The sequence below is a fragment of the Panthera uncia genome, chromosome B4 (assembly GCF_023721935.1).
Source record: "Panthera uncia isolate 11264 chromosome B4, Puncia_PCG_1.0, whole genome shotgun sequence".
Classification (NCBI taxonomy): Eukaryota; Metazoa; Chordata; class Mammalia; order Carnivora; family Felidae; genus Panthera; species Panthera uncia.
In genome coordinates, this window is record NC_064809.1 from 130,076,082 (window position 1) to 130,099,858 (window position 23,777).

General features: G+C 40.7%; 1 protein-coding gene across 23 annotated transcripts in view; it reads left to right on the forward strand.

The window, feature by feature from the left end:
• The window catches only part of TNRC6B (trinucleotide repeat containing adaptor 6B), a 249,989-nt gene that overhangs the window by 162,729 nt on the left and 63,483 nt on the right, over positions 1–23,777 (forward strand). For 15 of the 23 annotated variants that reach the window (XM_049627530.1, XM_049627529.1, XM_049627537.1 and 12 more), the window contains 3 exons: positions 5,295–5,312; positions 15,476–15,563; positions 20,466–20,487. In XM_049627530.1, coding sequence (XP_049483487.1) covers positions 5,295–5,312; positions 15,476–15,563; positions 20,466–20,487 — 128 coding nt within the window. The remainder of the gene's footprint in view (positions 1–5,294; positions 5,313–15,475; positions 15,564–20,465; positions 20,488–23,777) is intronic. The other 8 variants (XM_049627533.1, XM_049627546.1, XM_049627540.1 and 5 more) reach the window with 1 other exon arrangement.

A 23,777-nucleotide genomic window follows, 5' to 3' on the forward strand; every position in this document is an offset into this window, starting at 1 on the left:
GTGTGGATTCTGATTGATCCACTTTTCTGCCGAGGAACTCTAGATTATCACTGTTCTGTAGTGAGTAGTTCTTTCCGAAGCCCTTCCTTAGACTCTTCATTTCTCTTTGCTTTCTTTGTTGTTGAATGCCAAGGGCAGAGTGCTTGTCTGGCTTTTGTGGGTTTGTCTGGCCCTTAAGGTTTAAACATGGTTTTTAGTGGCTCCAAGATATAAATATTAGAGTATGTGGTATAGCTCTCGTCATGGTGTTGCCCCTTTGCCTGTTTGGATATTTGTAAAACTACCACTCACTTCAGATGGTCTTTAGGAGCCTGGCCTAAAGTGCTTTCAGGAGTATGTATGGGAAAGTACTTTCAGGAGTAAAACGTGAGATGTTGTTAATAAAGATTTATTCACCAAATTAGCACAGTAAAACCTAGCAGTTCCTTTGAGCGAAGAAGCTAAGCTTAAGGCAAGCAAAACCACAGGAATGGCTGAAAATTGAGCAGATTTGACTCAGAGTTCCCACCTGAACACACCATCATGTGTTACCAATTGAATGAAACTTCAAGCGAAAAATCCAGTGAAGATGCTGGTAGTTTATGGTGATCCAGAATGTTAAGTGAAATGTAAAGGTAAAGGTTTAAAAATTCAGACGTTCGCTCCTCATCAGGGAAATACAAATCAAAACCACACTCAGATATCACCTCACGCCAGTCAGAGTGGCCACAATGAACAAATCAGGAGACTATAGATGCTGGAGAGGATGTGGAGACACGGGAACCCTCTTGCACTGTTGGTGGGAATGCAAATTGGTGCAGCCGCTCTGGAAAACAGTGTGGAGGTTCCTCAAAAAATTAAAAATAGACCTACCCTATGACCCAGCAATAGCACTGCTAGGAATTTACCCAAGGGATACAGGAGTACTGATGCATAGGGGCACTTGTACCCCAATGTTTATAGTAGCACTCTCAACAATAGCCAAATTATGGAAAGAGCCTAAATGTCCATCAACTGATGAATGGATAAAGAAATTGTGGTTTATATACACAATGGAATACTACGTGGCAATGAGAAAGAATGAAATATGGCCTTTTGTAGCAACGTGGATGGAACTGGAGAGTGTGATGCTAAGTGAAATAAGCCATACAGAGAAAGACAGATACCATATGGTTTCACTCTTATGTGGATCCTGAGAAACTTAACAGAAACCCATGGGGGAGGGGAAGGAAAAAAAAAAAAAAAAAAAGAGGTTAGAGTGGGAGAGAGCCAAAGCATAAGAGACTGTTAAAAACTGAGAACAAACTGAGGGTTGATGGGGGGTGGGAGGGAGGGGAGGGTGGGTGATGGGTATTGAGGAGGGCACCTTTTGGGATGAGCACTGGGTGTTGTATGAAAACCAATTTGACAATAAACTTCATATATTGGAAAGAAAAATAAAAATAAATAAAAATTCAAACGTTGACTTCCTAAGATTTCTTTTACAGGTGATTTCATTGCATTTAAAAATGAAACTTGATACCCATTCTAGGAATGTTATCCACACAGAAGCTCCAATTTAAAGGTTTCATCTTTTAGGAACAGTGTGCGCACACTGGGTGAAATTTCAACTGATAAAGAGATCTCACTTATACTGGTGTATCAGTCAGGGTTCTGTCAGGAAAACAGGCCATTCAAGGTATTCCTTGCAGGAAAGATTTTTTTCCCCTTTCTTTTCTTTTTTTATTTTTATTGTAGCCCCTTATTGAGGTATAACTGACATATAATAAACTGCTCATATTTGAAGCGTTCAATATTCGTTCAGTTTTGAGTTACATACAAACGATGATGAATGTATCCTTTGTTCCTCAAAGTCTACTTGTGCCCATTTGTCAATACTCCTTCCTGTCCTTTTCTTCCCCTCCCCAACTCCTCAGTAACCACTGATCTGCTTTGTGTCACAGTAGTTTGTGGGGGTTTTTACAATTTGATACCAATGGAACATACAGTACTTCTTGTCTAGCTTATTTCACTCATCGTAATTTTGAGGTTTCTCCATATTGTGTGTATCAATAGTTCATTCTTATTGCTGAGTCGTACTTCATGGTAGGTGCTACCACTGTTTGTTTATCCATTCATCTACGGATGCCTGTTTGAGTAGTTTATAGTTTTCAGCTATTAGAAAATACTCGTTTACAAAGTCTTTGTATTGGATGTATGCTTTATTTTCTCTAGGGTAAATACCTAGGTGTGGAATGGCTGGATCGGTATGGTAGGTGTCTGTTTAACTTTGTAGAAAACTGCCAAACTATTTTCCAAAGTGATTGTACTATTTTACATTCCCACCACAAGAGTTCCAGTTTCCAAAACCAGGTGCAGTCAGTCTTTTTTTAAATTTGGACATTCTAATAAGTATGCATATGGTAGCATCTCACAGTAGCTTTAGGGTTTTTTTTGGTTTTGTTTGTTTGTTTTTAATGACTGATGATGTTGAACATCTTCTTATGTGCTTATTTGCCATCTGTAAATTTTCTTTGGTAAAGTGTCTTCTAATCTTTGGCCTCTTTTAAAAATTGTTTATTACCGAGTTTTGAGAGTTCTTAATACAAATGGACATTAAATTCTCGATCAGATAAGTGATTTGCAAGTATTTTTTCCCGGTCTGCAACTCTTTTCATTTTCTTACCATTATCTTCTGTAGAGAAAGAAATTCTTAATTTTATTGAGTCAAATTTTCTTTTATGGACTTTACTTTCAGTGTTGTACCTGTGAAATAATTTGCCTAACCCAAGGTCACAAAAATTTTCTTTCCTACATTTTCTTATAGTTTTTGGGTTTTATATTTAGATCTGTTATTTATTTTGAGTTAATTTTTATATGTAGTGCAAGGTATGGATTGAGGTTCATTTTTTTTTTTTTAACATATGTTCAGTTACTCCACCATGATTTGGTGGAAAGTCTAGCCTTTCTCCACCGAATTGCTTTTGCACCTTTTTTGCAAATCATTTGTCCATATCTCTGTCAGTTCATTTTTGGAATCTATCTTATCCCAGTGAACTTTTTGTCTGTCTTTAGACCCATACCCCACTGTCTTCCTTACTCTACCTTTCTTTTCTTTTTTCTTTTCTTTTCCTTTTCCTTTCCCTTTCCTTTTCCTTTTCTTTCTTTCTCTCTCTCTCTCTCTCTCCCTCCCTCCCTCCCTCTCTCCCTCCCTCTCTCTCTCTCTCTCCCTCTCTCTCTTTCTTTCCTTCTTTTTTAAGTATTTTTAAATAGTCACTACTCTCAACATGGGGCTCAAACACTCAGTCCTAAGATCAAGAGTCGCATGCTCCACCAACTGCACCAGCCAGGTGCCCCGGTTACTCTACCTTTATAACAAGTGTGGGTGTCAGGTTGTGTGCGTCTTCCAACTTTGCTCTTTTTAGAAGTTGTTGGCTTTTCTGGGTTCTTTGAAGTTTTAAAAGGAGGTTGTCAATGTCTATTGAAAGAAGAAGAATAAACACCTTGTGAGATTTTGATAGGGATTGTGTTGAATCTGTAAGTTAATTTGGGGAGAATCTATATCTTAATATTGAGTTTTCTAATCCATAAATATGGTATATGGTATACCTCTTCACCTACTTAGGTATTTAAATTTTTCTCTTCTTTATTCTTTATTATTTATTATTTATTATTATTTAAATGTTTTATAGTTTTCAGTGTTGGTCAGACTTATCCCTAAGTATTTCATAAATTTTGATGCCACTGTAAATAGGGTTTTTTAAAATTTCAGTTTCTATAGCGTGCCTGGGTGGCTCGGTCGGTTAAGTGTCCAACTTCGGCTGAGGTCACGATCTTACAGTCCGTGAGTTTGGGCCCCGCATCAGACTCTGTGCTGACAGCTTGGAGCCTGGAGCCTGCTTCGGATTCTGTGTCTCCCTCGCTCTGACCCTTCCCCGTTCATGCTCTGACTCTCTCTGTCTCAAAAATAAATAAACGTTAAAAAAAATTTTTTTAATTCAATTTCTATTGTTTGTTTCTATTATATAGAAATACAGTTGATTTTATATATAGATTCTGTGGCCTAAAACTTTGCTAAAGTCATTTATTAATTCTAGTAGCTTTTTGGGGGGCTGGGGGAGTGTAGAATCCACTGTATTTTCCAAGAAGGAAAGACTTTGAAAGTTAGTCTGGGGGGAAAATTCAGGGAGGCCACTATTATTGTTGAGGAAATTAGAGTGCCAGGTCCCTAGGAAAGTAGTGATCTCAGCTGCCTGCAGCTCCATTATGGCTTTAACTAATCAGGAAGCTGCTGTAAAAGTGGAAAGTCCTGTCTGCTGCTGCCTGTGTGTCTGCTCAAAACTTTCCAGAGCACAGTGACTTCTGCCTTCCAAATCTCACGTGGATGTGCCTCACTTCAGCTCATCAACCTAGACAAATGGAGAATGGGCTTCTGAGATATGTAGTTCCAGACCTTTTCCTGAAGTGCAGGGAGGACTAGGGGGTAGCAATGTTAGGTTGATAATCTGGCACAGAGGGTATTAATAGAGGTACACGTAAGGTGCTGCACTCAGTTGTGGAGAAGTGACTTTGTAGTACTGTGGAAAAATAGGGCTGTGAGATGGTTGCAGTTCAGTAAGATGTGATTTCCAAGAAGATACACAGGCTCTTTGAAAGTACTGGCAGTGGTCTATTTTCTGGGATAAGGAAGTGGCAAGGCCTACTTTCATGCTGTCTTGCCCAATAATTGGATGAGTGTACACAAACTGGAACATGTTTAGGGGATTATGACCCCCGTATGAGGGGATAGAAAACCAGATCACCCGGGCAGGATTGGAAGCACCAGGGAATGCCTCAGGGGTGCATGATGGGTGATTACAGATGCCTGGAAAACGTGCTATATGCAGTCTGGGAAGGAGGGCTTAGGACCAGGGGCAGAAGCTGTGAGGAGACCACTTCCAAGGCAGTGTATAAAGCACTCTTGCACAGCTGGGCTAAGGTCGAATAGCAGGTCTGAAGATTCCTTTGTTCAAGATCACCTTCAGGAAGAGTGGTTTCAAATTAGATGTTCTTCCTTAGGCTCATTGGATACAACTTTTGCTACATGGACTTTCTGAAAGTGAAAACAAGTTCTTTAAATATATTATCTTAATTTGGTTTGAATAATTCTAAATAAGCCCATTCCTTATTGCATCTCAAGATATAGAAAGTGGGAATTTGTGAGAAGCTTAGAGACAGAGGCTGTGTGCAAAAGTCTTATTGGTTCTGACACTCGCATTCTTTTACATGTTGACATCTCTGAAATCTGTGTCCGTACATTTGCCGTCATCCAGATTTTTTTTTTTTTTTTTTTGCAGGTACATACATGGCACTACGTGAGTTGTTTAATTGCATTTTAATAGGTCTTTGTAAAGATTATGCTGTAATTTGGCACTGAAACACAGATGGGAATAACAAGGCATAGGCTTGATAGTAATGAGGTTAGTATTTATCCTTGGAGAAATGACTGCAATTTCGTATTTTCTTGGAAAGCAACAACCAAAGGCATTATGCTTGTGCTGTTCAGAGTAAAGTCCAGGGACCAGCAGCTTGTTAGAAATGGAGAATCGTAGTTTACAACCCACACCTACTAAATGACAATCTGTGTGTATGTTCCCATTTTAATATCTGTGTGTATGTTCCCATTAAAGTTTGAGAAATATTGCTTTACATAACCTCATATAGGAAGATAACCCATTTGTACAAGGAGCTGTGTTAAATTTTGTTGCTGGCATACAAAAGAATTGCCTGTCACATGTCACATGATGCATTTGAAGACAGGAGAGATTTCTATATCCCTCTAAATGGAAAGTGCATTTACCTTAATTTTTCTAGGTTTAATGTTACCATTTTCTTCCCATGAGCCACTCAGTGTTAGAATGATTTTTATGCCTCAGTGCTGTTTGGTTTTGTCTACTAATTTAATATCATGTGTAAATTACATTAGCATCCCATTAAACTCTCTCAGTCAGAACCAGCAAATGAAAAAATGTTAACAAATCCAATACAGATATTTGGAGTACCCTAGTATGTAATTTCCTCTGCCTGAATGGATATATTCCAATATGCTTTCTTTTTGTGTGCATTTTTAATTAAAACACTAAATGCATACTTCGAACACTTCGTTTGACTCTTTCCGTGGCACTTTTTTTGTTAATTTTTTTCACTCTAGATACGCATGTGGTATCATTAATCCTTAATTGGTTCTGGTTGTTAATGGTTTGGGATCTAGTTATTTTCTTACTGTTTTATAAATTGCCAAGATTACCATTTGTCTTTTTAAGGAAGTAAACGTCCATACAAACCACATATATTAGACGTACTTTGGAAAGCTCTGTATAAATCTGTGTTAGAGCTCTCAGGGTGCAGACCTCAGAATTCACTCCTGCAGGTGCCAGGGGTTTGTTCAATGGTGACACTATCTCACTGATCCTTGGGAACCACACGTTGGAACTGGGGAGGGCCCCATGGGCACATCTTCGTCTTCCTGCACGTTCAGGAAACCGTTACTACAGGTGTGGCCTCTGCTCCCTGAGAAGATCTGTGCCCTGTACCCTGTCGGTTCCCTGCTAAAGTCACACACAACACACTTTATTGGCAGAACATAAATCACATCTCAGTCTCCAGTTGTGAGGGAAACAGACTCAAGGGAACTTGGAACTGGTGTTGACTGAGCCACTTGCACATACCCGCCACGAAGTCAAACAGGAGCCTATATTACTATTCTATCACTAAAATTCTCAGTGAAAGAACCATATGGTGAATTATGTGGTAGGGGAACACTTTATTTTTTTTTTAACTTTTTTTTTTTTTAATGTTTTATTATCTTCTTCTGGGAGAGAGAGAGACAGAGCATGAGCAGGGGAGGGGCAGAGAGAGAGAGGGAGACATAGAATCTGAAGCAGGATCCAGGCTCTGAACTGTTAGTACGGAGCCTGATGCAAGGCTTGAACCCGCAGACCACGAGATCATGACCTGAGCCAAAGTCAGATGCTCAACTGACTGAGTCACCCAGGAGCCCCGGCAGGGGAACACTTTAAATACCCCTATGGTATCATATTTATCATGTATCTAATGTACTTAATGTACTTGATTGATAAAACTATAACGACTTGAACATATTAGGGTGAATTGTAGACTGTAGAATATTTTTGGAAATGCAATTCTGTGGATGTCAGGACTAAACAATTTCTGAAATTCCTTTTGACTCTTACATGACTTTCATAAAGAGCTCTTTACAAATGGTTTAAAATAGAAGTCCTTGGAAAAATTTTTAAACAGATGAGTCAATGTTGAAGCTTTTTTTTTCAATTAAAATTTTAACTGAGATAATTGTAGGTTCACATGCAGTTGTAAGAAATAACACATAGAGATTCCATGTGCCCTCTGCGCAGTTTCCCGATAAGTAGTTTCTTGCAGATCTAAAGTGTAGTATCACAACCGAGATACTAACATTGATACAACTCACCGATCTGACTGAGATTTCCCCGTTTTACTTGTACCAGTTTGTGTATATTCTGTTTAGTTGTCTGTAATCTTACCACAGGTAGGTTCGTGTATTCACCGTGACTATGAAGATACAGAACAGTTCCATTACCACAGGGATCACTAGTGTAACCACACCTGTGGGACTCCACTTCACCCTCCTTGCAGCCCCCTGACAACCACTGTCATTTCAGAAATATTATAGAGGTGGAATCATACAGTATGTAACCTTTGGGATTGGCTTTTGTCACTTAGCATCGTTCCCTGGAGACTCATCCAGGTTGTTGCTGTATTAAGAGTTGGGTTTTTTACAGTATTCGTTTGCTTCTGGCATGTTTCTCATGCTAGGTGGATCTGTTGTATAAGTTCACATCTGTCTGCCTCAGTTGTGTGGAGTTGGTTATGAACTGGGACCAGAAGTGCCCCCACACTTATTGACCACAGAGCGTCAAGGATAGGTCTCGATGCTCTTTGATGGGGCAGTTATCCAGACCCTAAAGAAAAAGAAGATGCTCTTTATTTCTGGAGACATTTTCCTGTCAAGTTGAGACCTGGGTGTTTATCTGAATTGAAATTCTTATCATCTTTCCACTCGGTTCAGCACATTGGTGGTTACTGCTTTCAAGTATGAAATTTTGAATGTATGAAGCATGATGGGCTTGGGCGCATGAATTCAGGAACCACTGGTCATGATTCTAGTTGTGGAAAAAAGATGACAAGGCAGAAGATTCTAGTTTGTGGGAAAAAAAGTCGTTCTCTTACCTGGATTGTAAGAGGCCATGAATTCACATGCCCAAGGTCTGGTCCTTTCAAAACACCAAAGAAACTGCAGGCTGTCCACAGAGTACCCAGAGTGCTGGTAAACATGGAGGTCAGAGCGTGAAGAACACAGGTTCCTGCCCTGACAGTGTCATCTGGGCTGTGAAGGGTGGGAGATACAGCCGTCTGAAAAAGTCGAATGGAGTCCTGGGAAGACCAGCAGCACAGCATCTTGTTTGCTGCTGAATTCTCAGTCTCTAGCACAGTGCTTGGCCTCAAGGAGTCCATGAATGAATGAGTGGATGGATGGATGAATGAATGAGGTGGAAGGGAAACTTTTAAGAAAGAGTGCCCCATTCTTTGGTGTGAGTGAGGGATATTAAATATAAGCCCAGAAAGCTCTGAAGAGCGTGTGTGGGTATTTGCTAGGAGGGGAGAGGGAAGAGAAGGAGGGGGATTCTCCCCCACCCCCCAAAATGAATAAAGCCTTAAACTCACACTATGTACTTCCCCATCTCATGGCCCTTCTACTTACTCTGCCTGGTTCGTCACTCCCCTCCAGATAATTTTCTTCATTTAGGTTCACTCACTGCCTGAGAGAGGCCTTCTGTGAACACTGTAAATTAGCCCACTCATCCTTTGCCTCAGTCCTCTCTAGCCTCTTCCCCAGCTTAATTTTCTTCCTGGCATTGTGTATGTGTCCATCTCCCATCTAGAACGTCAGCTCCCCGAGGGCAGGGCCTGTCTCTTGTCCGCTGTTAAACCCCCAGTGCCTGGCACTAGTAATTCAGTGTATGTTAAGTGATTTGATTCGTTGTTTTGAGGCTGTTCTTTTGAACACGTGTTCCTGGGAAGGGATAGAAAAGTTGCCCTCACTCTGTAATCATGCATTTGGGTAACATTTGCATGGAGGGCCTGCTGTGTCCCTGGTATTTGTGCGTGGTGCGTAAGATGAGTAAGGTCGGCTCCCTGCATTCAGAGACCTCTTCGGTAGCAAATGCTCACTTTTCTCAGTGTGATGGGCAGTTTGAAGGAGGCATGCCAGCTGTCTGTGAGGACAGAAGCCACAGCTCTCAAAATGTTGACACCTGAGAGGAGAGGTAGGCTTTTTTTTTTTTTTTTTTTTTTAATGTTTATTATTTTTGAGAGAGACAGAGACAGACAGAGAGCAAGCTGGGAAGGGGCAGAGAGAGAGGGAGACACAGAATCAGAAGCAGGCTCCAGGCTCTGAGCTGTCAGCACAGAGCCCGATGCGGGGCTCGAACTCAACAGACCGTGAGATCATGACCTGAGCTGTAGTCGGCCACCCAACCGACTGAGCCACCCAGGCGCCCCAGGAGAGGTAAGCTTTTTGACTGATGGGGAAAACAAGAGATTTTGCAAGTGTTGGTCTTTATTCAGTGATGAGAAGATAGGTCCCAGTTAATTTGAAAACTGTTCATTCCAAGGAGGGCCCCTGCTACCCCTCCGACCTCACCCGTCGCTTTCTCCCTTCCTCCCTCTGCTCCAGCCTCCTTGCTGTTCTTCACACCTCGTCTCGTAATGCTGTCTCCCAGGTATCCACAGAAGCCCTCACTTCAGTGGAACTCAGGCCACTTTATCAGAGAGGCCTTTCCTACCCGTGTTATGTAAGATGCTACTCTCTTCCCTGTCAGCTGTCTCCATCATACGTATATTTTTGTTGTATATTTTGTGTCCTGTCTCCCCCACTGGAACGGGAGCCCCCCCGAGAGCTGGGGTGTGGTTTTGTTTCTGCTGTATCCCCAGTGCTGAGAAAAGTGTCCGCTCGTGTTAGGCACCCAGTAGCGGTCTGTTAAGGAACAGATTGGTCTCTGGGCATCCTGGTAGAGGAGAGGTGAGACACAGACTAGCCCCAGGCCAATCTCGGTTTCCCAGAGCCATGTTCGAGGCCACCCTGCTACAGGGAAGTCCTTTCACGTGGTCTGAGGCTGCTGGTGACTGACAGCAACCAACACCTCAAGGGCCCGGCGACAAGCCAGGGCAGTGGTTGCGGGGGTGTCCAGAGGAGGGCACATTTCCCATGAATTGGAGTTGTTCAGGGAACTCCAGTGGATGGATATGATGCCAGGACTCGACAACAGGATAAGAGGTATGATTGGGCCACAGAAAGGAGGAAAGTTTTTCTGTCAGATACGCGGAATAGATGCGGAAAGATGTGGAAGTTGGAACTGCAGTGTGCGTGGCCTTGAATGTGAGCTCTGGGGAGTTGCCCAGATGGCACCGTCCTTAACTTGCCCTGTGTGGTGGTCCTAGACACTCCGGAGCTTTTGAATGTGTGATGCAACAGGTTTTTAGTAATGTCAGCACCACTGCTCTTCAGTGTTCTGAACTTGTGAGCAGGACAGGAGTCCTCTTCTGCCTCGCTTAGGTGAATATTGGGTATTTTCCCCTTTATTCAAGTATTGCCTTTCTAAAAAAAAGTTATTTCTACTTCTTTCAATTAATGGTTATTGTAGAAAAAGAAAGAAAGAAGGCAACTGTTGTATTATCTTCACCTTAGACATTCTTGAAAGAAGTTTTGGCTTTTTACTATTCTAGATTTATTCTAGATTTCAGTGTTTGCACTAGCATCTGGCTGTGTATTTAGGGCTGAGGGAGAATATGAATGATTTCTTCTCCTTTCAGACTTGGAAGTAGTTGATAGTTAAGTGGGAACAAGCTAGTCACCTGACGCTTGTATTTGCTGGATGGGAAGTTTGATTTTTGAGGTGTAAATACCTTTTACAGTGTAGGCTTAAACACGAGAATTTAGAGCAACGGTTCTCTCCCCAGAGTTTTTTTTTTTAAGTTTATTTATTTTTGAGAGACAGAGAGAGAGCGAGAGCACAAGTGAGGGAGGGGCAGAGAGAGAGGGAGACACAGAAGCAGGCTCCAGGCTCTGAGCTGTCAGTGTAGGGCCTGACGCAGGGCTCAAACCCACGAACTATGAGATCATGACCTGAGCTGAAGTCAGACGCTTAACTGACTGAGCCACCCAGGCACCCCCTTCCCCAGAGATTTCAATGTAGTGGGTCTGGGGTGCTACCCTGGTAATGGTTTTGTTGATTTTGGTGGGGGATGGGGGGACAATCTTGAACTTAGAGAAAAGTTGCAAGTATGTTAAAAACAACAACACTTTTCCTGAATCATTTAGGAAAAATTACTATCCCATTGTCCCACCACCTGCATCCCTTTCCCCTATACTTTAGTGTATTTAAAAAAAAAAAAACAAGAACATTCCCCTGTATATAACCACAATAACAACCATCAAAACAAAACAAAACACTGATACATTACTACCATTTAATCTGTAGCCCCTACTCAGGATTTGATACCCCAGTAATGGCCTTTATAGCAAAAGGATCACACTTTGCATTTGGTTATTCTGTCTCGTTGGTCTCCTTCCGTTTCCTTGATTCAGTGATCTTGAAACTTTTGAAGATTGCAGAACAATTATTTGGCAAAATGCCTCTCAACTTGAGGTTCCCTGACATTTCATCATGATGATATTCAGGTTGTACATATTTGAAAAGAATATCATAGAAGAAATTCTGTGTTCTCAGAGTATCTAATCATGTAACTCATGATTTCAATTTATTCCATTATGATGATGTTCATGTATTTTACTTGATTAAGGTGATGTCTGCCAGGCTTCTCCTCTGTGTAATTATTCTTTTCTCCTTTTTGATTAATAAGTATTTTTACGGGGAGACACTTTCAAACTATGTGAATATTCCACTCCTTTCACCTTTAACTTATATACTTATTTCTATCTGGATGAACTCATGTTTTCCTGTTGTATACAATGACTTAAGATTTCTTACCGTCATTATCTTTATGCTCATATTGCCCCAGGTTTAGCTTGTAGGAACCCCTTCACATTGGTATCTGCAAGCATTTGACATGCCACATCATTTGTTGAACTTTTCCTTGCTTCTGGGCAACAAGCATTCCTCTTTCATTTTGTACTTTCTTCTAGCCCCAAATTAGCTTTTTTTGAAAAAGAACTCTAGTTCTTTTAGTTAAGAATGGTATTTAGAAGCCAGAGTCTGGGTACTAGTTGTGTTCATTGCTATTTGGGTTGCTTGTTCCCAAGCCCTCTCGGTAATAGAGCTAAGGAGAGAGAGAGAGAGAGAGAGAGAGAGAGAGAGAGAGAGAGAGAGAGCGCGCGCGCGCGCGCGCGCACGCACGCACACGCGTGTGCTTGCATACATGAAGGAATATACACACATGTGGGCTCACAAAATTATATCCATGTTTATTGTTATGTCTGTCTCTATATATTAAAAACCATGAGTTGATGCCAATAGCTAATTCTGATCCAGGCCCACAGGACTCTTTTGAGACTTTTCCCTTTCCATTTTGGTAACTACCTTTTTCAACAGTGATAAACCTGATTGTCATCATCATTAATATATTTATTTATTGATCAATCCCTCTGTATGTAACCATTACCTTCCCCACGTGGGTACCTGCTTCGCTTTCTTGGGCTCTGGTTCAGCATGGGGATATTTTAAAGCTCCCCAAAGATGCTAATGTGCAGCCAAGATCGAGCACAACTGATTTAGAAGAAAGATGAACTTGGGGTGTCTAGATGGTTCAGTCAGTTGAGTGTCCCACTTCGGCTCAGGTCATGACCTCGCAGTTCGTGAGTTCAAGCCCCACGTCAAGCCCTGTGCTGACATCTCAGAGCCTGGAGCTTGCTTTAGATTCTGTGTCTCTTTCTCTCTCTGCCCCTCCCCTCCCATGCTCTGTGTCTCTCTCTCTCAAAAATAAACATTTAAAAGGAAGAAGAAAGGTGAACTCTGTACTTTTTGATTCATTATTAAATGAATAGCAGGTTTGTAAGTCAGGTTTGGTTTGGGAAAATAAATTGTTCCTAAGGAAGTGAAATCTAAAGAGAAAACTCAATTCTACCAATATAAGCAGTAAAAGATCAGGGTGAAAGCACAGCCTGTCTCCTGGAAAGCTTTGAAAAATATTTGTTTTGGAAATAAATCTGCTTGTAGTGAACATGAATTTCAGTTCCTTTCTCTGAATTACCTGTTTATAGGAAAAAATACTTGAAAAGGTTAGTTGTTTTTAAGAATGTGTTTCATTAAAGACTTACTTTTTTTTTTTACATTGCATTTTTAAAATAAACTTTGTAGAATAGACCTAGAAATTGCAATTTATTGCTTTTTAGAGCATCGAATATTTAACCAGATTTTTAGACTGTGGTTGCTCTTTTTCTGTAGTCTGTTGCACTGTAAAATATAGGCACCAAGTCACAGTAACTGGGTCATGAGGAACGCCATCTTCTTCCACTTGGAGCCAGAGGAAGCAAGAGGCTCCAGGAGCCAAATACAACAGGATCTGTGGCCAGCCTACCTTAGATGGTCAACATCCATCTTGCCAATTTTCATAAAGCCGTGTTCTTAAAGTAGTGCAGTGCTGTAAGTGGATTTTCACCAAGAGCTTCACCCTGAGACTGATGTGCACACATTCTGACTCCAGAGAAATCCAGTATTCAACCTAAGGGAATTAAAATAAAATCTCTTCCTTGTTTGTGTTTTTATTTTTATTTTTTTTAATGTTTATTTATTTTTGAGAGAGCGTGAGCAGGGGAGGGGCAGAGAGAGAGGGAAACGAAACAGAGGATCTGAAGCAGGCTCTGCAGCAGCAAGCCCCATGCAGGGCTCGAACTCACGAACCACGAGATCATGACCTGAGCTGAAGTCGGATGCTTAACCGATGGAGCCACGCAGGCGCCCCCTTGGTTATATTTTTAAAGTTTTCATTGAAGTTACCTTCGGAGTGTGAATTGTGCACATTAGGATTTTGTATATTTATGCCAGAGGCACAGAAGGAGAAAGGCCAATATTTGTCAATGTGAACAGAACCACAGAAAGCTCGATACATGGGTAAAACACCTGTTTTGTTGTCGTTGTTGTTTAGTTCTTGTTTTCTATAAATAAAGCATTACTTATCTGTTGACGAGAGCCAACTTCATTGTTGGTCCTCAGTTCCTTTGTACAGGCTGAGTGGTTACATTCCCCAAAAGTGATTTCTTCCAGAACCGTCCCTGTGATTTTTGCCACGTCCGCAAACCATGAGTTTGATGTGTTGGGTCGCCTAAAATCACAAGTATCTGTTCAGTATTTGGGGGCACTGGGAACTAGAGCTCTGAGTCTCCTTCCAGCTCTGAAATTCAGGACGCGTGGCATCAGGATTTCCTGCCTTGAGCTCTGAAGTAACAGCAGTAGTTTTGCAATGCATTCTTCCTATTTGATACATAGAGAGTGAAAGTTGGCAGCTTCCTATATGCATTATATTCAAATATATATTAGAATGTTCCATAAGAGAATAAGTATTACTTTCTGAACGTACTTTTCAGATGTGAGGCTTTACATTATATTAATTTCTTAACATTCCAGCACATTTCTTTAACTGGAATCTTTAGTATTACGTATGACTTTTGTTCTAATTGAGGGCAGCAAAACCTGGTTGTCTCAATTCAGGTGTTCAGCAAGATGCAACTGTGAAGTCACTTGGTGAGGAATACATGGATTTATAGGACACATGGTACCTGCCTTAAAAACACAAGTAGAGAACATGTAAAACATACAATATTAATAATGTAGAAGAAAAATACAGAATATAGAACATAGGATTTTATAGTCACCGTTCTGATGATGTCAGGGGAGAATACCTAAATTGTGATAGATATTTGTGTACCATAAGTGAATTTATATATTCTGTATTATTTGTGAAGAATTTTTGCCTTTCATAAAATATATTCCTTTTTCTTTGACATTATTAATGCTGTATTTTATGTGTTTTCTACTTGTACTTTTAAGACCAAGTACTAAGAGTTCTATAAATCTATGGAATCTAGGAATATCTCCAGAACCAACTGGATGTTACCACATTCAAATCCGGGTTTTTGCTGAGTGGAAATACGTGTGTGTGTGTGTGTGTGTGTGTGTGTGTGTGTGTGTGTGTGTTCTTTTAGGAGGATATTGTAAAGCTCGCTTTAATGGGCTTCTTTGAAACCAAACTTGAAGCCCTACTTTGCAGAAAAGATAACAAACCAAAATATGGGGATAACTGAATGTGGTGAGTTTTATGCATCCTCTTAGTTTAAGTAAAATACCGTGTTATGCTCAGTCACAGAGATGGCATATTTTGCATACCGTCTATAAGCATTGAATTTGCTACACAAATAGACTGTGAATATAAATGTTAACCTTCTGGTGTGACATTACTTTAACAGAGAGAAGGAGCAAGAAAGGGAAGAACAGTTAATGGAAGACAAGAAAAGGAAGAAAGAGGATAAAAAGAAAAAAGAAGCCACTCAGAAGGTGAGTTTAATGACTTAAGTCTGTCTTTACATCCACCAAGCATCTAGAATAAGTAACTGCCTTGGGTGGGATACCTGACATCTTAAAAATGCTGCTTTGTTCACTTGGAAGTTTTACGATTAGAAAGTGGGAGTTAAAGACGTACATTTGTCACCACAGAATACTCAATAATGCTGCAGCTGATTTAATGAGAACACCAATATACAGTATGAAGAAAGGCAAGTGAGTCCCCGCCACTTAAATTCTTGTCGAATGTCCTTAGTCGTATCACAGTTAATCTCCATTTTCTTAGGTCAGCTTATAAACTAGCTTTTCAAGTGTCTCTGTAGTTCACCCCAATGTTCTCCTTTTGGTTCCTCTCCAGCATGGTCATCTGTACAAGACCACCTTCTGATAATTCCATAAAGAAACCTCCCTCACAGGCCAGTGGGCCTGCTTAAAGCTTTGGGGGAGATGGTATTGTGTGGCTTTGAGGAGCTTGCTTAGGGAAGGAGAGAGGCTAAAAGGAAAAGACCTACATCTCACTGCTGCCAACTGACAGGTCTTAGTTGACATGCTTGACCCAGGGTGCTGTCCTCTGCTTCAGTGTCTGTCCTGCAGGCCCCGCCCTTGTCTAATCTTATTTCCCCCACCTTCCCATTCTTTAGCATTGCCTGACTTGGGCTCTGGTTCGGCAGGCCTGCTTTTGTGCCATTTTTTTTTTTAACGTTTATTTATTATTAAAAAAGAGAGACAGAGACAGAGCGTGAGCAGGGCAGGGGCAGAGAGAGGAGGAGACACAGAATCCGAAGCAGGCTCCAGGCTCTGAGCTGTCAGCACAGAGCCTGATGCGGGGCTCGAACTCACAGACCACAAGATCATGACCTCTGTTGAAGTCGGACACTCAATCGACTGAGCCACCCAGGTGACTTTTGTGCCATTTTTGGAGGTAAAGTGATTTGCCTCCAGTTCTTGTTACCACTACACAGAACACTTGGGAAGCAGGACATTGCTGTGGGGCAGGTTCGAGGGTCCTGCTACAGTGACAGGTTATTGAAGCTCAGTTTAGGGAGGTAGAAACCGTTACAGGGTTCAGAGGGAACTCTAGATTTAGAACAGACTCAAGGCAGACAGTTGGACACAAACCGATGTAGGCTTTAAAGGACACCAGAAGTTTTCCCAGCATTCTGGGCTATAGCGTATATTCCCATAATTCAGTTTTCTGAACTTTTGAACTAGATCATTTATAAGTCCCAGCCTAAAGAAATCATACTGGAAATATTTTCTGAATTGAATTGCATGTGACCCTGCCACATTAAACATACAGAATGTAATTTTATCTTTCCTTCATGACTTAATTATAAGTAATACTCGTTATTGTTTGGTGTTATAATAGACTGCTGTGTGCACTCTTTAAAGTCTTGTCTTTAATTGTGCTTCTGTTTCTATTCATAGTGGTGTGCTCACCATCTCACCCTCATGCTCTCAGGGTACCTACTTCTAATGTGTTGCTTCTAATCTGAGCTTGTTAGAATTGTCTACAATGTCAGTAAAGAGTCTGAATAAAGACGCCAGAGGACAACCCAGAGGCCTTTTTCAAACTTACTTCCCTTTAAGGACACAGCCCCATTTCACATTTTGAGGTTGCAATAAGCAGGTCCACCAGCTATATAGGGTGTTACCAGAATGGTAGAGAGTGAACCTCAGCAAAGGCTTTCTTTCCTCTAGGGCATTTACATTTCGTCAACTAAGTTAGTATAAGAATTGGGTTTTACAGTCCGTATGAATGTATGATTCATAGGCTGGACGTTGGTAAACTTGAGTGAAGGCTGGTAACAAGATACCAAATGGAGGGATTATTTCAGGCACTAGACAGTCTATATTCTTCACTTAGGTAACAGTGTTTCTCAACTGGAAAATATCAGTATCTGGGAGTGATTTATAATATATGCATCTGTAAACTTTTGCTGTGGATCCCACTAGTAGAAAAATGATTTGAAATACAAGATGGTGTGGGTTTACTCAAGAGCAAATTGGGATTGGGGGCACCTGGGTGGCTCAGTCGGTTAAGCGTCTGACTATTGGTTTCAGCTCAGGTCATGATCTCACGGTTTGTGAGTTCAAGTCCTGATCAGCACAGAGTCTGCTTGGGATTCTCTCTCCCTCTGCCCCTCTCCACTCTGTCTCTGTCTCTTTCTCTCTCTCAAAAATAAATAAACATTAAAAAGTAAAAAATAAAAATGTAATGTTTATTTATTTTTAGGAGAGGGAGAGAGTAGGGGAGGGGCAGAGGGAGAGGGTAACAGAGGATCTGTAGTGGTCTCTGCACTCACAACACAGAGCCCGACGCAGGGCTCTAACTCACAGACCGCTAGATCGTGACCTGAGCTGAAGTCAGATGTTTAACCAACTGAACCACCCAAGTGCCCCTAAAAATATACAGCTGGACAATCTCCCTCTGTACTTACATCTGCATCAAGAACTGGTTCAGAAGTTGTGGCAAAGAGGAAAATCACCATAACTAAAATTTCAATTGGTTAGTTGTGAACAATGAAAATCCAATCATTTTTGTTCAGAAATGTTCTAGATTGGCTGTCACAAGATCCCGGCCAACATGTGGCCTTGGATATTGTTTTATCAGACTGAACCGTCGTGTAATTTCAGAGTTAAGTTCTGATTTAGCAGTTTTAAGGAAGAGTACAAAGCTTACCATGTGATTGTCTTCGTGGTTTCCAACCTTATTGTAGAGACAGCGCCTCAACTAGGAGGCATAAAATGTGCTATGATGCAAAGAGTTGTAGAGAATGTGCCAGAGGTTCTATTACACGGTCATTCATTTATTCAATCAGCACCATTTGTGGTGCTTCCACATCCTTCTCGCTGCTTACCCTCGTGCTTTATAATCTCTTCCTGTCTGCTTCCCTGTTTGACTGACTGACTCTAAGTGTCGCAAGGTTTTATTCCCTATTTGTATTTCCAGGAAGTAGGGCAGTCAGTGCCTGGTACATGAGAGTGACTCAAAAAAATATTTGTTTAATAAATCAATGGTCAAGAATGAGTGCTGGCAATGTAATTGTCTTGAAGAATTGACTTTTATTTTAAGTTAAATTATTTCCACACAGACATTAAACTTGAGCTTTTCTCATGAGCAGTTTGCTCTTCCTAGAGCCATCACTGAGTAAACTGTGTTTGATTTTCATTCATGAGAAAGGTGTCAAGGAAGGATTCCATTCACATTCATTAAGCTGACGCTGCAAAAGAATCATTGTTTAGTGTTGGCAGAATGCATGCTTTGATCATCCAGCCTTTCACCGTCTGGAGGACAGCTCTTTTAACAGAAACCACATTGTAAGACACATTTGACATTATTTGGGTTTGTCACTTACAGCTGGGGAAAGCATTGACTTCCTGTATAACTTGATCTTCAAAATGGCATTCTAAGAAATATTTATAATGTTATAAAATTTAAACTGCGTTAAGGAATTGGTATGTGGAGACAAATCAGTTCATTCTTGGTTAAATGGAGTTTTAGAAGAATTGCACAGTAGACTTGAGCTCTGTAATAATTAGTACAAGGAAACACATTTTAAGGTGCTATCTACTACAAATTCACTACAGTAGAATTAGCTTGGCTTTTAGCGCAAGAATGTAAGGAATGCTCCAGGAGGTCATACAACCAGATCATTTAACTCAGTCTGGCAATGGTGTGATGCAATCCACTATGAAGTGGGCTGGTTAGCTACAGGACGTACCCTCCAAAGATGGACAAGTTTTCATGAGCACCCAGAAGAGTAACTTGGCATGCCTACCAACCACAAATAATCAAACATCTTCTTTTCTATTACAAAGTCAGAGAACCATTAAAAGATTAACATTTGGGAAAAGGGAGTCAAAATCATGCATGATCTCAATCACGATGATGGTGATGGTGGTGGTGGTAATTATAAGCCCTATTAGAATTCTGGCACATTTCCTTTTGGATGTTTTTCTTACGCATGACCTTTTGTGGTTTTGTTTTAATATTATAGGGCATGTATAATTAGGTGCCCTCCTTTATTTTCCTCTCTTACTAGCAGAAGCAGTTTTCCGTGTGGTTCCTAATCATCATTTCCAAACTCTCTAAAAACCCATTTTTCTATTCAGCCTATCCAATCTTTTAGGTCAATCACTTCCATAGAGGTGTTAGTTACTGTGTAAAGAAATACTTTCAACAAAGCAATCTTTATTTGTCCAAAATTTACATATTTCATCCATTGCTGTATATCATACTTTTTCCATGAACTTTGATTAAAAATAACAAACATTTATGAGCATTGGCATAGGATATCCAGTTTAATCCTTATAATAACCCTTTGTATGGAGATACTATTATTATCTCCATTCAACAGATAAATAGAAAACAGATCACACAGCCAGGAAGTGGCATGGCTTGGTTTTAAATCCTGCCTTCCTGCCGTGGCCTCTGGTACGTCTGATGATGGGCCCTTGAACTTTTGCTTTCTAGATTTGAGATCAAGTGTTTGAGTCCATACTCCTAGGGTAACCTTTTTGTCTCTGTGGCTAATTTCGTTTCTAGGCTACATCCATTTGCTTTCTAGTCAGATCATCAAAATGACAAACAGCATTCCTGGTACAGATACTTCATCATTTAATGAGAGTGGAATGCTTCTGGTTTTAATTTTTAGTGTCCTTCATAATTATGGTCATGTAAGTTATAACTGGACATATGGCCGTTGTCTTTATAAAAGGATGCCCGAACTGACTCTTAGTATGTTTTTTTGTTTGTCTTTTTTTTTCTGGATTTGAACTATGCCTGTGTGTCTGACAGCTTGAATTACTTGAGTTATCAGAATTAAGGTAGTCTTATAATATCAAACTAGAAAATAAATCTCATTCACTTATGTCTGTTCATTTATTTTTCAGGTCACGGAACAAAAAACCAAAGGTAAGATTGGTTTTTTTTTTTTCCTTTTGAAGTTGTTGGAACCTTCTGTGTTTAGATTTTACATTCTTGCCAACTCAGCCTCCAATCCACTCAATTAGTGAGAGTGGGTGCAGAGTAATTAAATTGGTTGTTTGCGGCCACTGAAGAGCAGTAATGATAAATTAAAAGTACTTGTAGTAGTGTTTCTGGTTGGCCTTAATTTTTTTAGGAGGCAAAAAAGATTAATACCTTGTTTGGAAAGTATATGGGTCATGATTTTGAACTGAACCTTTTCAAGTAAGACACTAGCCCCTAATTTACAGATACACATTGCAGAGGATTTTTAATCATCTTGATCCATGACATGCATTGAGCCTAAAAGGGAGTGTTATGTCTAGGATAGTCACATGGTCTTCTGAGCTAGAGCCTGGAATACGCTTTTTTTTTTTAAATAATGCATTTTAACTCTGTTGCAAAATAGTGACTGATGTATTATAAACAGAAGCAGATAAATAGATGTTCCTCACATCATCCTCAACCTAATGGTCTCTGTGTTTTCAGATCTCTCTTTCTAATGTTAATTTTGATTAATGCAGTCTTGTCTGGTGCTGGCCACGCTTTTGGTCGGTTCCCTTTCAGGATGGTAGAATTGAGACCAATGTTCTAGCTCCTATCCTTGCCCACTTAAATGTGTGGTTCTCAACTAGGGTACTTATTAAAATCTTTTGCATAGACTCGTCAAAGTACACAAGCATGGACCTCCTCCCAGATCTTCATGGTCTCAGGCCACAGCCCTGGCAGATGTATTTTGAGAAGCTCTACAGGTGCCCCCAGGACATGTCCCAGGTTGAAAACCACTACCCCAGATGAAGGGAATCACATAGGACTGTGATAACTCAGAGCAAGGTCAGGATGATGGATCAGCCAAGATGTGATGGGAGGCCTTCTAATGATTGGTTTCTTCATTGTTTTATTTTCTATTATTGGACCACCAGGCCAAAGCCTGTCACACAGTGATGGAGAACTAATAAAGACCGTGCTAGTTTGTAAGGAAACTTAGTTCTGGGAAACAAATTCTCAGATGTCTAGACATTAATGTATTTCTAACCAAAAGGCACTTTCAGGGAGAATGTAGTCTAGGACCTTGTAGTGATTTAGAAAATAAACCGATAAACATTATTAGTTACGATTATCTTAATTACTTAGAACAGTGTTCTTCCCTTGTATTTTCAGGCAGTACCAACCCAGAAGTGGGCTTTATTTGGAAGTGTGTTTATAAGTTACTTGTTTGAAATCCAAGTTATACTTTACCATAAAAATAGAGTTCTTGATAGTGGTATAGTGTCCATATTTTCTAAACCAACATACTGTCTAGGAAAGGATTTGGGCACATAGTATTTATATTAATAGGCCTTTTTGATGATTTATGGGGACAACAGATGAGAAAATTAGCATTTTCCTGGAAATTCCAGGCTCTGTGGTTGTTGGAACATGGGGGTTTGGTTCCTGGGCCTGGCCACAACTCTTAATGTTCATGAAGCCACGTCCCAGCTAAGCTGTGGAAGCAAGTTGCCCTGTATGGTACGTGGTGTTTCTGTTGGAAAATCGAAAATCCATTAAGGCATTCTTTCTCAGCTTTTTTTTCTCTAGGTCTATTCTTAGAAATGCATTCCTCTTCCGGAACTCTACCAAAATCTTAAAAATCAAACTTTCTTTTCTACTTACTACTGAATTTTCTTTCCAATTAGGATCTTTCTCATACCTACCATAAAATCGAATACAGCCTCACAGTTTCCATACTCTCCCCACCCACACCCCCATGAAAAAAATAAAGTAGAATAATCCTAAAGAAAGATGAGCACCTGTTTCAGGTCTCCTAAGGAATGTAGTCAGTAGAACCACGGAGAAAACAGAGTAAAAATAAAAATGATCTCTGGAGTATATTAGACCGTAAGTAGAAGGAGAGGGAAAATGCAGATTTTGGAGAGACTAGAACAGGATTTCAAGTGGAGGTTATATGAAGACACGGCCTAGCACTGGGCCTGACCTTTCTGATTTTTTACCCCACTTCAACCACATCTTTATGTTTGTTCCAAGAGCCTGTCTGCACTCTAAATTCCCTTCTTCACTTCCCTCAGCGGATGTTTCTGGGTCCTTTTCCTCTTCCCAAAGATGACGCCTTCCTCAGGCAGTCTCCCCGTAACTCTGCATCTGCCCCTCTTTCCCCAGTAGACCCTGTAAGAAAAACGGCTGTGTTGGTGCCAAGTCTCTGTTTGTACAGAGGGCTGAGATCAGATTTGTCCGTATTTCAGAGAAAAAGTAGATTCCTTATACGTTCTGTCTTTACCTTCCAGTATTTAAAAAAACAAAAACACAGAATTCTGGAGAATAGGGCGGGATTTCAAGTGGAGGTTCTGTGAAGACATGTGGACCTACTGGCCTGCAAACAGTACACAGCACTTAAGGTAGAGGCTTCGTTGGATGTTGGAGTTCGAATTGCAAGAGTCAGGGCGCCTGGGTGGCTCGGTCAGTTAAGCGTCTGACTCTTGATTTTGGCTCAGGTCATGATCTCACGGTTCATGAGATCGAGCCCCGCGTTGGGCTCTGCACTGACAGCACAGAGCCTGCTTGGGATTCTCTCTCTCTCTGTTCCTCCCCCACTTGTGTGTGCGCATGCACACATTCCCTGCCTCAAAATAAGTAAACGTTTAAAAAATAATTTAAAAAATTAAAAAGTTAAAAAAGGATCTCAAGAGGCTGCTTGATGTAACAGACCAGGTATAACAGGGATGAAGGTAAGATAAGGGTAGGCTGTACACTGGAGGGGTCTGGACATAGCAATTTTGCCTCGTGAAAAAGCTGTTAGGGTCATGGTTGGCTTAATGGTGCAGTTATCAGTATGAAATGACTGATTTATAAAAATTAAGCTGACCTTAAGTGGCATTAGTAGGAGTACAGCATCTAGGAAGGGATCTGCAGTTCTGTAATGGGCACCACACCGTGGAAAGAAAGAGATCGACTTCTGTGGAGCCTGTGCGGTTTGGGCCAGATTGGTCAATGAATTTGAACCTGTGTCATGTTTGCAAGGGTTAAACGTGTAGGAATGTCTACCCCCAGGGGAAGTGTTCCTACCTGAGGAAGCTCAGGGAGTGGTCTTCAAAGCTTTGAAGGGCTCTGGTGCCTGACGCTTAGCAGTCTCTTGGTAAATGTCTGTCGGATGTTTTGTTCAGTGACACTTATTCTGCTACCGAAAGTACTGATGGTGAGAGTCAAAGCAACAGGGAAAAGCCTCCAGCCCGATAGAAGTTGAG